Source organism: Dunckerocampus dactyliophorus, chromosome 7 (assembly GCF_027744805.1).
Source record: "Dunckerocampus dactyliophorus isolate RoL2022-P2 chromosome 7, RoL_Ddac_1.1, whole genome shotgun sequence".
In the NCBI taxonomy this organism is placed as follows: Eukaryota; Metazoa; Chordata; class Actinopteri; order Syngnathiformes; family Syngnathidae; genus Dunckerocampus; species Dunckerocampus dactyliophorus.
Window position 1 is genome coordinate 7,965,977 of NC_072825.1, and position 15,327 is coordinate 7,981,303.

The 15,327-nt window shown below is 41.9% G+C and overlaps 1 protein-coding gene across 7 annotated transcripts in view; it reads right to left on the reverse strand.

The window, feature by feature from the left end:
* grik5 (glutamate receptor, ionotropic, kainate 5) overlaps window positions 1-15,327 on the reverse strand; it is a 192,843-nt gene that overhangs the window by 64,131 nt on the left and 113,385 nt on the right. For 6 of the 7 annotated variants that reach the window (XM_054782530.1, XM_054782527.1, XM_054782523.1 and 3 more), the window contains 2 exons: window positions 8,498-8,662; window positions 2,699-2,863 (listed from right to left, as the gene is read on the reverse strand). In XM_054782530.1, the coding sequence (XP_054638505.1) occupies window positions 2,699-2,863; window positions 8,498-8,612 (280 nt within the window). In that variant the 5' untranslated portion in view covers window positions 8,613-8,662. Of the gene's footprint in view, window positions 1-2,698; window positions 2,864-8,497; window positions 8,663-14,202; window positions 14,516-15,327 lie in introns of those variants that run through there. The other variant, XM_054782526.1, reaches the window with a different exon arrangement.

The window sequence follows — 15,327 nt, forward strand, 5'->3', positions numbered from 1 at the left end:
ACTCCGGCAGATATTTGTGAATGTGGGGCATTTACAGTGTGTGTTTAGAATGGTCCCCTGACCTGCCAACCTTGAAGAAGTGGACTAGCCGTCCAATCACTGCCTTTCATTGGGCAGCGCAAGGTTCAATATCGTTGGAGGTGCACGGGGAGGAGCAAATGCTGGTGCCTCGACACAGGAGCACCAGCAACTTTGTAACTTTAGGGTGTTGCAGGGTTCATAGACTGAACCTAAAACTGAAACCGGCAAAATGTGTCCATGAACAGCAGCAAAGTGTACAAGCGTATTCTGGGGTTAAAATGCATGCTGAGTACAAAAAATGCTTACATGGTGGCAGGTCTGGGTCCCCATATATCCACAAATACAACATACAGTACATCATGAAAACCAGTGTGCGTTTCTTTGTGAGTGTGTGTGACAGGTAGTGTACATGCAAGCTTCAGACAGTTGTAGCTGCACGATGATGAGCTCTCTGATCCAAAGACCCCAAAAAATGGCTTTCAGCAAACAAGCTTGTCAGAATCTCCTGCCCATTGGTCAAGGACAAACACACACACAGATGCACACATATGTAGACAAGCTTTCTCGTGCACAACTAGACATTTTGCCAGTAGCTGGTGGCGGGGTTGTCGACCTACAGTATCAGAATTGAAGCGGGCCAAGTCTCTCCCTTCATGTAACATGCTGGTGTGTGTTTTTATTGTGTAATATCAAAAGGCATTTTATTGAGCTGCACGGTGCACAGCAGCAGACAGTAGCAGCTGTTACTGGAGGGCACTGGTCCACCGCTTTTAACGAGAGCGGCTTAGCGGGTCATTGGTTGTCTCTGGTGAACATGTAAACTCATCAGCACCAGCTCGTAAAAGAAAAGATGGTGTGCTTTTAACGCCGTTTGATTGTCGCCAGAACCCTGTTTGCCCACTGTTGGACTATAATCGACAATATGGACAAGGGCATTTGTGTTTTTGACCCATATCCGCCAAGTTCTCCTGACGCCATTTCTAAGGGAGAACCCTATCATTTTAATGATATATGACACAAAAGGACTGAGTTAGCTGAGGTGAAGGGTCAAATCAATAAACAACCAACATTTTAAATCCCGATGTTTAGTGTTCTAATTCATGTCAGGGGAACACTTTTATATATTTATTTAGGTATGGAGGTCAAGGAGGTAAAAGGTCAAATCATTACACGCAGGGGCCAGTTTTCAAGTAGTATTTTTTTGTCTTTAATCAAAGCAAGAAAGAGATGTTTTTATGTTTGACACAATTTCAGATGATTTCTCTTCTACTACTGAACCGCTGCACACAAAAGGGTAAATATTTGTCAAAATGTGCACCCCTCATGTGCTACTTGTAAATTTCTCTTGGAGATTATTGAAGTATTTATATAACTTTCTGTGCTATTACTTTTTCAGACAAATACACCACATTGTGGCACTTTTAGTACACCCAAAAGTTTGATCCCCATAATTGTTCTGTGGTTATCATTACACGTTTCCTCTTTGTCATCACAGGCACCCCTTTGTGGTGGCTTTCCTCTCCAAAAACCCCAAAACTCAAAGAAAAAAAAGTCAAATCCCACGATATTCGCAAAAATTTTGGTTGAACTCCAAATAGTGTGACTAAGCTACCTCTTCACTACCTCCTCTAGTCAGAAACCACTGCTGACAAAAGGGTTGCAATGTGTGAAAGCATGCACACTGTCTGTGTGGCCTGTGCTATTGTTTTTCTGACAAATACACCACATGATGGCGCTGTTATTTGGCCCTATGAGTTGGATTGACTTGAAATGTGTCACACAGACTAAACACCCACTGTAACTTTAGGGCAGGGGTCGGGAACCTTTTTTGCTAAGAGAGCCAAGACAGACACATTTTTAAAAATGTATTTCCGTGAGAGCCATATACAACTAAATGTGTGTTATTAAGCATGACCAACAATTTTAGAGCATAATAAGTCTCTGAATGTATTATTTTTAATAACGTTGTTATATTGAAGCTAACCAATAATAAATACTGTAAAATACTTCTTACCATTAATGTGACTTCTGTGCTTGCGGTAGAAAATGGATGCATGGATTAAAGTGCATAAAGAAGTTTTATATTTTGAATGTTATTTTTAACCCTGTGATTTCTGTCAAATAAAATTACAACGAAAACATTTTATTGTGTTAAAGCCAGAGAGCCAGATGCAACCACCAGAAGAGCCACATATGGCTCCCGAGCCATAGGTTCCCTACCCCTGCTTTAGGGTGTTCAGCCTTTAGGGGACTGACAAGCACATGCATGTACAATTTGAACAAGATTGGTTGAAAAACATGACCGTCATCAAGCAAAACATCTTTGCAGGGTCAAGGCGGGACTTAGCAACTAATCATTCATATGTCACTGACTATTTGTCTAAGGATAACAAAGCTTTGAGGATATCTGTATTACATGTATGACAGCATGTGTTCAAATGCATTTTCACCAAAACCCATAAGGGGCACCACAAATGTCATTTACAGTCATGTAAACATCTTTAAAGGTCCTCTTTGCTTGTCAGTGTTCTTTCACAGCTCAATTATCATTCCTTCTAAACGTCATTATTGTCCTTTGGATCCAAGCAAGAAAAATGATAACATAAAAGTCGAGTCCATTGTGTTTGTTCTCCAGTGATGATTTTATCTTAAAAAAAGAAAAGATGGCCTCACTTACTGGTGTCAGTGGTGTCATACTGGGAGTCTTTCTGCAGCTCGTATATGTCCACCTCTACTCGGGCTCGAGCTGGGCCCTCCATAGCGCTGTTGATGTTTTCCCTGGCCAGGGACAGCGCCAGACGCTCACCGCGCCCACACACCGACTGGTCGTCCAAGATGGCCGCTAAAACGATGAAGAGTGAAAGACAGAGGAGACATAGTGAAGGCCATGTTAGCTTTAAAATAAATAATATACAAAACAACAACAACAAAATGAAATTAATGTATAAAAAAAATCTAATATAAAATTATACATATGTTTTATGTTAATTTAAGATTCACTGTAAAGTCAGTTTGAGACTGTGGCTCTTACAACAGGCTAAATATAAAGAAATGCTTAACTTAAATTTTATTCAGTTTTTAAAATGTCAATACAAATCAATATATATTTTTCAAAACAAAACAAGATTTATGGAGGCCAAAATTTAATTAATATAAAGCCCAAAAAAGTTTAATAATAATCGATTCAAATGTGAACCAACTCATTCCGAATTAATCCATGCTTAAATTCACTTCCATTCAATAAATAAATATGACAATTTTAATTAAATCAGTTAATGAAATAGTTGAAATTAAATACAGACAAATGTCATTAAATAGATTTTTAATAAGCCATTAGATAAATGTAAATCTCATCAAATAATTACAAAGGCAAATATATAAATTGATCATAAAATAAATATAATATAATTTCCCTTGTTTTCTGGGAAAAGTCCCTTCTTTTCAAATGCAAATGTTGAAAGGTATGCAAATGCAAATGTCAAAAGGTATGTATTGGACTGTTCTGAGATGCGCATCCTGCTTGTTCTTTCTTCGTTTACAAATGCAAACAGAATATAATGATTTGCAAATCCTTTTCAACCTATATTCAATTGAATACACTACAAAGACAAGATATTTCATGTTTGAACTGGTAAACTTTTTTGTTTTTTGCAAATAATCATTAACTTTGAATTTGATAGCTGCAACACGTTCCAAAAAAGTTAGGACAAGGGCATTTTTACCACTGTGTTACATCACCTGTCCTTTTAACAGCACTCAATAAACGTTTGGGGACTGAGGACACTAATGGTTGAAGCTTTGTAGGTGGAATTCTGTCCCATTCTTGCTTGATGTACAGCTTCAGTCCAACAGTCCGGGGTCTCCATTGTCGCATTTTACGCTTCATAATGCGCACACATTTTCAATGGGAAACAGGTCTGGACTGCAGGCAGGCCAGTCTAGCACCTGCACTCTTTAACTATGAAGCCACGCTGTTGCAGCACGTGCAGAATGTGGTTTGGCATTGTCTTGAAACAGACGTTGCTTGGATGGCAGCATATCCAAAACCTGTATGTACCTTTCAGCATGAATGGTGTCATGGCATGGCCAATGTGCAAGTTGGCCATGCCATGGGCCCTAACACACCCCCATACCATCACAGATGCTGGCTTTTGAACTTTGCGTCGATGACATTCCGGATGGTTCTTTTCCTCTTTGCCCCGGAGGACACAACGACAGACAATTTCCAAAAACAATTTGAAATGTGGACTCGTCAGACCACAGAATACTTTTTCCACTTTGCATCAGTCCATCTCAGATGAGCTCGGGCCCAGAGAAGCCGGCGGCATTTCTGGGTGTTGTTGATAAATGGCTTTCACTTTGCATAGTAGAGTTTTAACTTGCACTTACAGTACATACAGTATGTAGCGACAAACTCTATTTACTAACATTGGTTTTCTGAAGTGTTCCTGAGCCTTTTGGTGATATCCTTTACACATTGATGTCGGGTTTTGATGCAGTGTCGCCTGAGGGATGTTGGTTTTCGGCCTTGCCGCTTACGTGCAGTGATTTCTCCAGATTCTAAGAACCTTTTGATGATACTATGGACTGTAGATGATGAAATCCCCAAATCCCTTGCAAATGTACATTGAGAAACAATGGGCCTCATTCACGAACATCTTCTTAAAAGTCTTCTTAAGAACTGTACTTAAGAAGGCGCGGGTTGGAAACTGTGCCACATTCACGACACGTTCTTAAGTAGGGATAATCGTTCGCACCGGTGTTCTTAGGTTGATGAATGCCAACTGCGATGCCCGTGCATGTGAGCCCTAATTTGCATAGGTCACCGCCTATTATTTCCTATATAAGGTAAAAAATGTGCCGTGCGCAACAGGCAGCTGGAGGCGGAGATGGCAACGCGCAAGGGGGAGACTGAGAAGCAGCTGGACAACAAACGAAAGAAAAACTTCAATTCTACTGAAATAGAGGTGCTTTTACAAGGAGTGACCGAACACAAGACCACCTTATTTTCAAGTGTATCCACCGGTCATCAGGCCATCCAAAAAGAGTCGGCATGGAGCACCATTGCAGGAAACATAAACGCCGTTTTCACGGAGAAACGCACCACCGCAGACGTTAAAAAGAACTGTTTTGACTTAAAATAGACTAAAAAAAAAGATTGGACTGCACCGGAGAGATCTGGAGGAAACGGGAGGTGGGCCATCAATCAGAAACCAAACCATTTCGGAAACTCTAGAAAATATTTACACAATCATGATGGAAAAATAAAGTCAAAATACATAGTTTGTGTGTGACAATGTATTTTTTCTGTGGTTACATTTGATTAGACGCTGCCTAATTAATACAGCAGCCCCGTGCTCTGGCTCAAGACGTGGCTGGGGGCGCATGTCGTTATCTGGGGGTGCTCCGTGCGCAATAGGCACACCACGTTTCATCGCGATGTTATTCTGATTATCCTGCACACCTGCAAGAACAGAGAGGGAAGCCTGAAGCCTGAAGCAAATAAATCTAATGGATTTGTGCGTAAGAACATTTCCCATTGGGCCTCATTCACGAAACGTTCTTACGTTCTTACGCACAAATGTGTTCTTAAAGCCTTCTTACGAAGATTTGTGTTCTTAACTCACAGTTCTTAAATCTAAGAACAAATTCTACGAACGCTCAGGAGGACTCTTACGCACAAGCAAAGCTTGCACTTTCAATGCGCAATCGCCCTCATGATGGATTTTGCAACCTGATCCCAAAAAATGTAGTGCAAATAAAATATCCCAACAATTATTTATCATCAAAACAACTAAAATATACTCCATGGATAAATATATATTCAAATCTGGACGTGCGCTGCGCAGAGAGAGAATGTAAAGGGACCATTAGATTTATTTGCTGAAAGCCACGAATATTTGATGTCCCTCTTCAGGCTTCCCTCTCTGTTCTTGCAGGTGTGCAGGATAATCAGAATAACATCGCAATGAAACGTGGTGTGTCTATTGCGCACGGAGCACCCCCAGATAACGACATGCACCCCCAGCCACGTCTTGAGCCAGAGCACGGGGCTGCTGTATTAATTAGGCAGCGTCTAATCAAATGTAACCACAGAAAAAATACATTGTCACACACAAACTATGTATTTTGACTTTATTTTTCCATCATGATTGTGTAAATATTTTCTAGAGTTTCTGAAATGGTTTGGTTTCTGATTGATGGCCCACCCCCGTTTCCTCCAGATCCCTCCGGTGCAGTCCAATCTTTTTTTTTTTAGTCTATTTTAAGTCAAACCACTTCTTTTTAACGTCTGCGGTGGCACGTCTCTCCGTGGAAACGGCATTTATGTTTCCTGCAATGGTGCTCCATGCCGACTCTTTTTGGATGGCCTGATGACCGGTGGATACACTTGAAAATAAGGTGGTCTTGTGTTCGCTCACTCCTTGTAAAAGCACCTCTATTTCAGTAGAATTGAAGTTTTTCTTTCGTTTGTTGTCCAGCTGCAAGCTGCCCTTGCGCGTTGCCATCTCCGCCTCCAGCTGCCTGTTGCGCACGGCACATTTTTTATCTTGTATGGGAAATAATAGGCGGTGACCTATGCAAATTAGGGCTCATATGCACGGGCATCGCAGTTGGCATTCATCAACCTAAGAACACCGGTGCGAACGATTATCCCTACTTAAGAACGTGTCGTGAATGTGGCGCAGTTTCCAACCCGCGCCTTCTTAAGTACAGTTCTTAAGAAGACTTTTAAGAAGATTTTCGTGAATGAGGCCTATTGTTCTTAAATTGTTCGATTATTCGCTCGCACAGTTGTTCACAAAGTGGTGAACCTCGCCCCATCCTTGCTTGTGAATGACTGAGCATTTCACAGAAGCTCCTTTTACACCCAATCCTGGCACCCTCCTGTTCCCAGTTAGCCTGTTCACCTGTGGGATGTTCCAAATAGGTGTTTGATGAGCATTCCTCAACTTTCTCAATCTTCTTTGCCACCCGTCCCAGCTTTTTTGGAACATGTTGCAGGCATCAAATTCCAAATGAGCTAATATTTGCAAAAAATAACAAAGTTTACCAGTTTGAACATTAAATATTTTGTCTTTGTAGTGTATTCAATTGAATATAGGTTGAAAAGTAAATTGCAAATCATTGTAGTCTGTTTTTATTTACAATTTACACATCGTCCCAACTTCATTGGAATTGGGTTCTGTAGTTTTTGCTATCGTTGCCTTTGTTGTCTTCACTTGCTTCAGGCAGAGTTGTTGTGTTCCTCCAAACAGATTTAACGCTGATACTGACAGCCTGAAATAGCATCTTGGTCCTGAAGTGACTGCACTCTCCTCTAAATTTGCAGTACACTTGCATCGCTGACATTTGCAATGTGATTAAACTGGGACAGTTTTAATCATATCAGCGGGGATGTCGTTAATGATTCATGTTAATTATCATTTAGGTATGGAAGATGTTCATGTCACCTTATTTGTCATGAACCTGTCTGTTGTCACTTTCAAATGAACAGTAAAAAATTAAACACAATCCATTGCTCTTACGGGGTGAAAACCTATTTTAGGACCCCACTCACAGGGGGTCATCAACCTAATGTAGTGTACAGTGGAACCTCTAAAGTGGACTAAATCAGAAATTAAACAAAAGCTCAGACAAAAATCTGCTCAAACTGCGGTAATGTTTGCAAAACTTTTTTTTTTCAATCACTTTTTAAGAGAAATTCTAAATCAACACAAATTAGGTATTGACCATTGCCTCACAACTAAATGGTACACTTTGTTCATTTAATGGACTCAGGTTACTCTCAAGCGATCTGATTCACTTGAGTCAAGGTACTTCAAATCATCTGAGTCTGATGACTCGAGTCAGTGAACCAGTTCAAATGAATCATCTGAGTCGGCTGTGTTTACCGTGAGTCCACTAACTTGGGTCAGTGAAGCAATTCAAATGAATGGTCCAAGTCTATGGTGCTTCCTGTGAGTCTGCTAATTTGAGTCAGTGACCCAATACCAACCATCGGCTGTGAGTCGGCTATGTTTACCATGAGTTCATTAGCTTGTGTCAGCAAACCAATTCAAATCATAGAATCATCTGTAAGTGTGTGGTACTTCCAGTTAGTACACTAACTCCAGTTAGTGAACCAATTGAAATGAATCATCTGATTTAGCTGCGTTTACCTTGAGTCCACAGACTAGCCTGTGCCAGCAAACCAATTCAAATGAATCGTGAGTCTGCCTGGTGAGTGCGCTGACTTTCTGTGATTCTGCTAAGTTGTTCTATGTACTTAACAGTCAGTCAGAGGACTAACAGGAGCCAGGTTCACGGAGACCTCGGACTCATTCTTCCTGATTCAGTATGAAGATTGGGATTATTAATCAGCGTGATTTAGAATCTGATCAGCGGCTCATAACATAATGTGTTTGACATCATAAGTTCCACTGTACTTGGGATAAAGGACATTGACTTCTCCTGTTGACGGCGGTAAACTCACCCATGCGGACGGAGGAGAGCACGGGGGTCTGGCTGAGCGAATGTGGCGGCATGTTGGCTAGCAAGAAAAAGGACAGGAAGTGTATTGACAGCAGCAGTGCTGGCAGAGCCGGCATCTTCTACTGCTCCTCATGGAGAACGGTCTGCTGGCTGCCTGTACCGCCACCTGCAGGAGAGGAGGACACACTGCACGTTAACGAACTCGTCTCATGTTCTTTGACATTGTTTGAAATCGTCACCTTGCTGTTCATTTTCAGTCTGCCCCTACCACAACTATACGTGACTTCCATCACGTCGCTATAAAGAAGAGATTTACTGTCATGTCAGTGTGAGGCAGGCAAGGCGAGTTGCATGCGTGCCGCCTGTCTCATCATAAAATATGATACGCACATCCCTCTTCAAGTCTCTTGTGGAAAGTCAGTCTTTTGGAAGTGACAGGGTTCAGCCTTGAAGAGATCTCCAGAGGCAGTTCAAAGACAACATCACAACAAGTGCACGCGCACCACAAAAACACACACACACACACACACACACACACACACACACAAGCTCTGGAAGACAGTTTCCTCAAATGCATACACATCGTGTTGTCATGAAGTAGGCGAGTGCATCTGACGGACAAGCTTCACAACCACCAATTGACCCCTGCAGTGCTGCACGGAAGGGAGTGCAGAAGAGGTAGGTGGCTGGCCTCTGACCCTGACAGGGGGGTAATGGAATATGAACTGCTCCAAGCATGGACCATTTTACACAGACAGAAGTGACCACTGCCCTCACACGATAAAGCATAATTGACACAATTAAGTGTATGTATATTTCATAATACATCATGCAATGATAGCCCATGTGGTAAAAAAAACACTTCTGAAGCCATCATAGCCTCCTTGGATAGACTGAATGCACACATGCGACACAATCATCCAAAGTAACAAGCTAAAATAAATGTAACAAAAATAAATGAGTAGAGGCCCTCAAAACTTAAATTAAATTACATTTTTAATTTTTTTATTTGAATTTTTAAAAAATATATATTTTACTGTGGCTGTGGTTAGCTTGGTTTCGCTGTGACAAAGTGTTGTAAGTAATTGGGAGACAATCATTAAAAATATACAGTATATATATTAACATTTTTTTCCAATTTTGGCTTTTCCCAGAGCATCAATTGCTTTTGCTTAGTTTTTACACCAGAAGCCCTTCTGTGCGTTCACAGAGAGTGAAGTTTAATACATCGCCAAAGAAATGCTGCTCTTTAATACAGTTGAAAAGCCAGCATTTCAAGAAATGCTGCAAATGTTTGACAGACAGTGCAAATTGCCTATCAGAAAATACATGTCACAAACAGCAATTCCACAACTTTACAGAGTGAAAGATGACAATATATTGCATTATTATGATATATAATGATTATTTTGTATCACAATTACAGTGGTTTAGTTGGTTTCCAAAAATGTAGTTTAGCGTCAATTTGTGGGACAGCAAACATTTCAAAACGCTCCTGTACTGTTTTGTGACTCGGTTAAATAAAGATTGTTTGCTCTGTCATATTTTTTACATTGTCATTTTTGTAAAATGAATGTGAAAATCTCATCTTGCCTTGTCTCATTCTCATGTGCCTAATCTCGTATATCGTCTTTTCTCGTGAGTTGGGTGTATTGTGACACCCGTAATAATAATTCTAATATGAATACATAATAACGATACTTTAAATTTTTTTTAATATAATTTTGGCCATGGTTAGCTGGTGGGCTTAAAAAATGGTTACAAGCATGAGACATTTTTTTGCATTAATGTCTTTGCCTTTTTTTTTTATCTCCATGCAGTTACTGACTTTTTCCTATTTTTTTTCTTCTACTTAGTGCCGTGATTTCCTTGGGTGCCTTGCATGAACAAACTGTGTGTGCACGCAAACATGCCAGTATATAAAACTAATAACGCGCACCATACTGTGCAGATGGTTGCGCTGCCCTCATTACGCTTAGCCCGGCTCAAAGTGAAACGGAGGCAGGCCCGGGCGCAAGGCCATCTGTACATGTGACACGTGGTGGAATAATGGCCGCGCTGTGGGAGTCGTTGTTTTGAATCAATCTGGTGTGTGTGTTAAAACATACAGTACATGCATAATGACTGTATTGCTAAGTGCAATGTCCACCTGCTGTTGCTACATTTATGTGCACGTCTGTATGGTCAATGTGGACAAAACGAGCTACACAACTGATGATTAGTTTGACCCCACAGCGAGATCACCACTATGACTGCTGTACTTCTGTGCCTGTGTGTGGGTGCAGTCACTGTGTGTCAGCGTGATGGTGTATCGATTGGGTCCAGAAGGGGGGGCCGAAGTGGCGGCACTCAGGTGCACTCAATCAAATCGATGGGCGAACCTATCATGAGGAGCTCTGCATTTTCCAGCGCAGCCATCTGATTGGCTATTACTGAGAAGCAGATTGGCACTGTGACGAATAGGAGGCTGAGCAAGGCGACACCTTCATCAATAACCACCACGGAAGCGGTGCTCTTTCATTGTTATTGAGCGCTATTGACAGCATTAGACAGAGAAAATAACTAGTACTTGGCGGAGGAGGCAAGATGAGTATGAGCAAGGAAAGCTGCGTACACCTGGGGGAATTGACTCAAAGAACACGGGGAGTAAAAAAAGCAAAATCGAATACAGAAGCCAGGAGATTGGAAAGCGTTTCACGTGGAATGAGAGAGACACGCAGCGGAAAGCAGCTGGGAGAGACAGAGAAAGTCCCAAAGACAGCTATGTTGACAGTGTCTCCATTCAGAGGTGTGATGCTTTGTCGTCATCAGTCGGGATGTGTATAGAAACTCGACCGATGTAAATGGTAGTAACCGGACCGAAAAACTACGTAGCTGTTGGTGCCTCATGTCCCTGCTAAATTAATGCAGACTCAGCCGCCTGCAACGAGTGCTAGAAAGTGATTGTCAAGGGAAAATCTGCTGCTAGCTCTAAAATGGACAAGAGACGAGACAAGTTCTTTTGAGAATAATGAGAGGTACAATTTAATAAAACTTGCAACGAAATCAACACAGCCTGAACATACAGCTTCGAGAGAAAACATCTAACTTCTACAGAGAGTTGTGTTACTATTTAGGATGTGTATATACAATGGGAAAGGTAATCTAAAAGGAGAGGCTAAAGCTTGTGCCCAAGGCTATATGAATCAGGAGTCAAGCACATGGAGGGCGTCTACACAAAGAACTGTTAGAACATACCATTATATCCTGGCATCTGAAGAAGGCCAAGGACATCATATGACAGAACACGAGGAAACCTATCAACAAAGCACATCTGCTTCACTATAAAAAAATAATTGTATAAGTGCAAATAGAACACCTTTTTCTGACAGTGATATTGTGCAGGTAATGTCTCGTAGGCAATGTAGCATCCCAACAGACACGCACTGTGTCTGACGATCTTTTTAAACTTCATTGTCGACCTTAACACACAAAGAGCAGTGTTCACTTCCTTTATTGTCATTTTAACACTGGTCTGTGTCTTTGGTCCATGTAGCGCTCACTTGTGAGCTCTAATGAGCCGAACCGCAACAGAGTTCACTTGCAAGCGGAGACCCATCTCTCAAGCAGTCTCAGCCCACCTGTTTGGTGTGCGCCAGGGTTTGGATGATTGCACTCACACGTGACCAAAAGAAGCATGTGAGCAGAGCAAACGCACCAGAGGTCCGTTGAACAAACCAAACATGACAAATGTGAATCTCAGTCTCACATAACAAGTGAACATCCCATGCATTCACATACAGTATAAGTGACACTGCTAAAGATATGTATCTACACGTCCGTGTCACCATTTCCACTGTAATTTACACTGAGGAAACGTGGCACTCTCTTTTGTCCTTTTAGTGAATGAATGAGCATACCCAGTCTCGTGTCAGACCTCTCAGCCTAAAAGGAAATTACACTGATGCAAACTTTGACAATGCTATATACTGCACTATGTAATATTGTAGTATGAATGGGAGCCTGGATGGATTGTCAGGCGGGCAGATGGTTGATGAAGAAATTATAGATGAGTGGTGGAAAGATGATGAAGGAATCATAGATAATTTGATCCATATGTAGATACAAGATACAGTATCTGACAAATGTGAGTACACCCTCACATTTCAGCAGCAATTTTTCTAACATTATATCTTTTCATTACTATAGAAAATAAAAGTTGGATATTCTTAGAGTGGTCAGTGTACAACTTGATTAGCAGCATTTACTTATTATCCAATGAAAATGAATCAGCACAAAACCATTATTGTCTAAATAGCTGACAACACAAGTGAGCAGCAAGATAGTTGTGTCTTGGTGCTGGTCGAATTTGGCTTTTTTGAGACTATATTGTTAAAAATATATACAAAATATATACTATACATATATACACCAAAAAGTATGACCACTATGATGTTACAAATGCAAATCTTTCCAACCTCTGATACAAATATGATGCAAAATTGACTAGTTTGATACCCATGTGGCATACTTATGATATGCATTATATGATACTAGGTGGTTGTACAGAGTAAATAACTGCTAAATTTAGTGGACAACCATGAGACACCACTACTTCAGTGACTGTAATGAGAGAAGACTGGAGAGACGGCTGGTTATCAAAATAACCTGAAAAGCTCCTGTAAATAATTGAAGTGTGAAATAAAACTCAAGAAGGTCTACTGGAGTTGAGTTGATAAAGCGTCCCTGATGACCTTCCCGGCCTTTTCAAGTGCAGGCTGGCTTCAGTCCAAAAGAACTTGACAGTGGTAACGTCATGGTCTGTGGCTGCATGAGCGCTTCGAGCACTGGGGGAGCTGCGGTTCATTGAGGGAAATGTGACTTTCAACATGTACGGACATCGTGAAGAAGAGCATGATCCCATGCCTTGGGAAACAGTTTTCCAACATAAGGAACCCAAACCCACCTACAAGATGACATGTGCCTTGCTGAGGAAGCTGAAAGTGATGGAGTGGATTGGACAGTGGATCCCAGTTGACCCAATTGAGCACCTGGAAGGTGGAAGAGTGCAAGGTACCTAACATCCACCAGCTCCACCAGTGATGTCATCATGGATGAGCAGATGGCAATGGTGCTCACACTAAATAATGACATTTTGGACACAATTTAGACATGTGACGTGCACTCACTTGTGTTGCCAACTATTTAGACAATAATGGAATGTTTTCTTCAGTGAACCACAGCTCCCCGGTCCCGACATCACTCGTGCAGGCCAAGACCAGGACACTACCACCACCAGCTATTGAGACAATAAAGGTTGTGTTGACTAATTTTCAGTCGATAGTATATCTATACTGCTACATTGACTACTCTTAAGTGTATCCAAGTTTATATTGTATTGTCTCTTGAATGTGAGGGGTGCACTCACTTTTGGGAAATACCATTGATAGATGATGGAGGGGTTGATGATAATGGAGGGATGAATAGATGATAGGCTGGTCATGGTAGATGGACAGAAGGATGGTTGGTGGATGGAGGGATTGGTGCTAGTGGAAGGATTGGAGGATGATGGACACGTGAATGGATCAAAGAAGTGATGCTTTTGGGCTATGCTGTTGCAGTTAAGATGCAGGACTTCCTCACCCTACAGGAGAACGCAGGTACAATCGACGGCTTGCAGCCATGGTTACACACACACACACACACACACACACACAAAGCAATCACCTGTGGTCACACTCTGGCTGTGTTTAACCATCACGTGTGTGCTTTTGGTTCCTGTCAGTTGTCAGTCTGCGGGGAGTTAAAGCGCCGAGAGCTCAACCACGACCTGCTTCTTGTTGTACAGAGAAACCGTACGCTCATAAGTCAGTCGTCCGACACCACTGAGGAATACACACAAAAGCCAAAACACATAAATATTCCCACTTCCTGCCTGTCTGTGAATGCTGGAGAGAATAAAGGGAAATGCATTCATCATGTGCATATGCATATTTGTGTGCGTGTGTATGGACTTGGCTGTGTTCATATTTCGTCTGCAGAGCCTATTATGGAAGAGAGAAGCGTAAAATCAGAGATCCTAATTATCTAGAGAGAGAAAGAGGTGGGAGTGTGGTAGGCGAAGGATTCAGGAGGAAGAGGAAGAAGGTGGTGGTGGGTGGGTGGGGGGGTTGTTGTATGGAGCAAATTAGAAAGGCTATGTCGCCTTGTAGCCGCAGGACACGAGTAGAGGATGAATGAAGACTAAGGCAAAGAAATACTGGACGAGCGACAGCAGCAGAGGCGGGGGGGTGGGGGGGGGGGGGGGGGGGGGGGGGGAGAAGCAAAGGATGCAGCCAAAGATGAAAACAAGCGGGATGGAGGAAGGCAGCTCTAGGGGAGGAGGAGAGAGGAGGAGGAAGGGTGTCGGTGGGGGGGCTCTGGCGAATCATTTGTTTTCCCCTCTCTGCCTTATTGTGTGACACAACAAAATCTGACAGTCGTCATAATGGCGGGATGAGTCATTCCCGTAATTGAATTTGTGAGCGGAACGGCTTCAGCCTGCTGCAAGATTTTTAAGGAGGACTATAGCAACGCTCATTATGGGATGGCGTTGTTTTGCCGTTTGTGTGCGCGCAATTAGTCGCCAGTTGTGTGGCCACAGTGCTCGCCTTCTTCTTACCGTGACACTGGATGACTTACAATGTGTTCTAATTTCAAAATTCCCAGGGGGATCAATTATTCAAAATGTCATCGTCATCATATTTTTGCACATGACATTTGTGGCGCCCCCTATTGGTTGTGGTCAAAATACTTTGGAGGACATTCTAGCATACATGTAACACAGACATCCGCAAAGTTTTATAATCATTA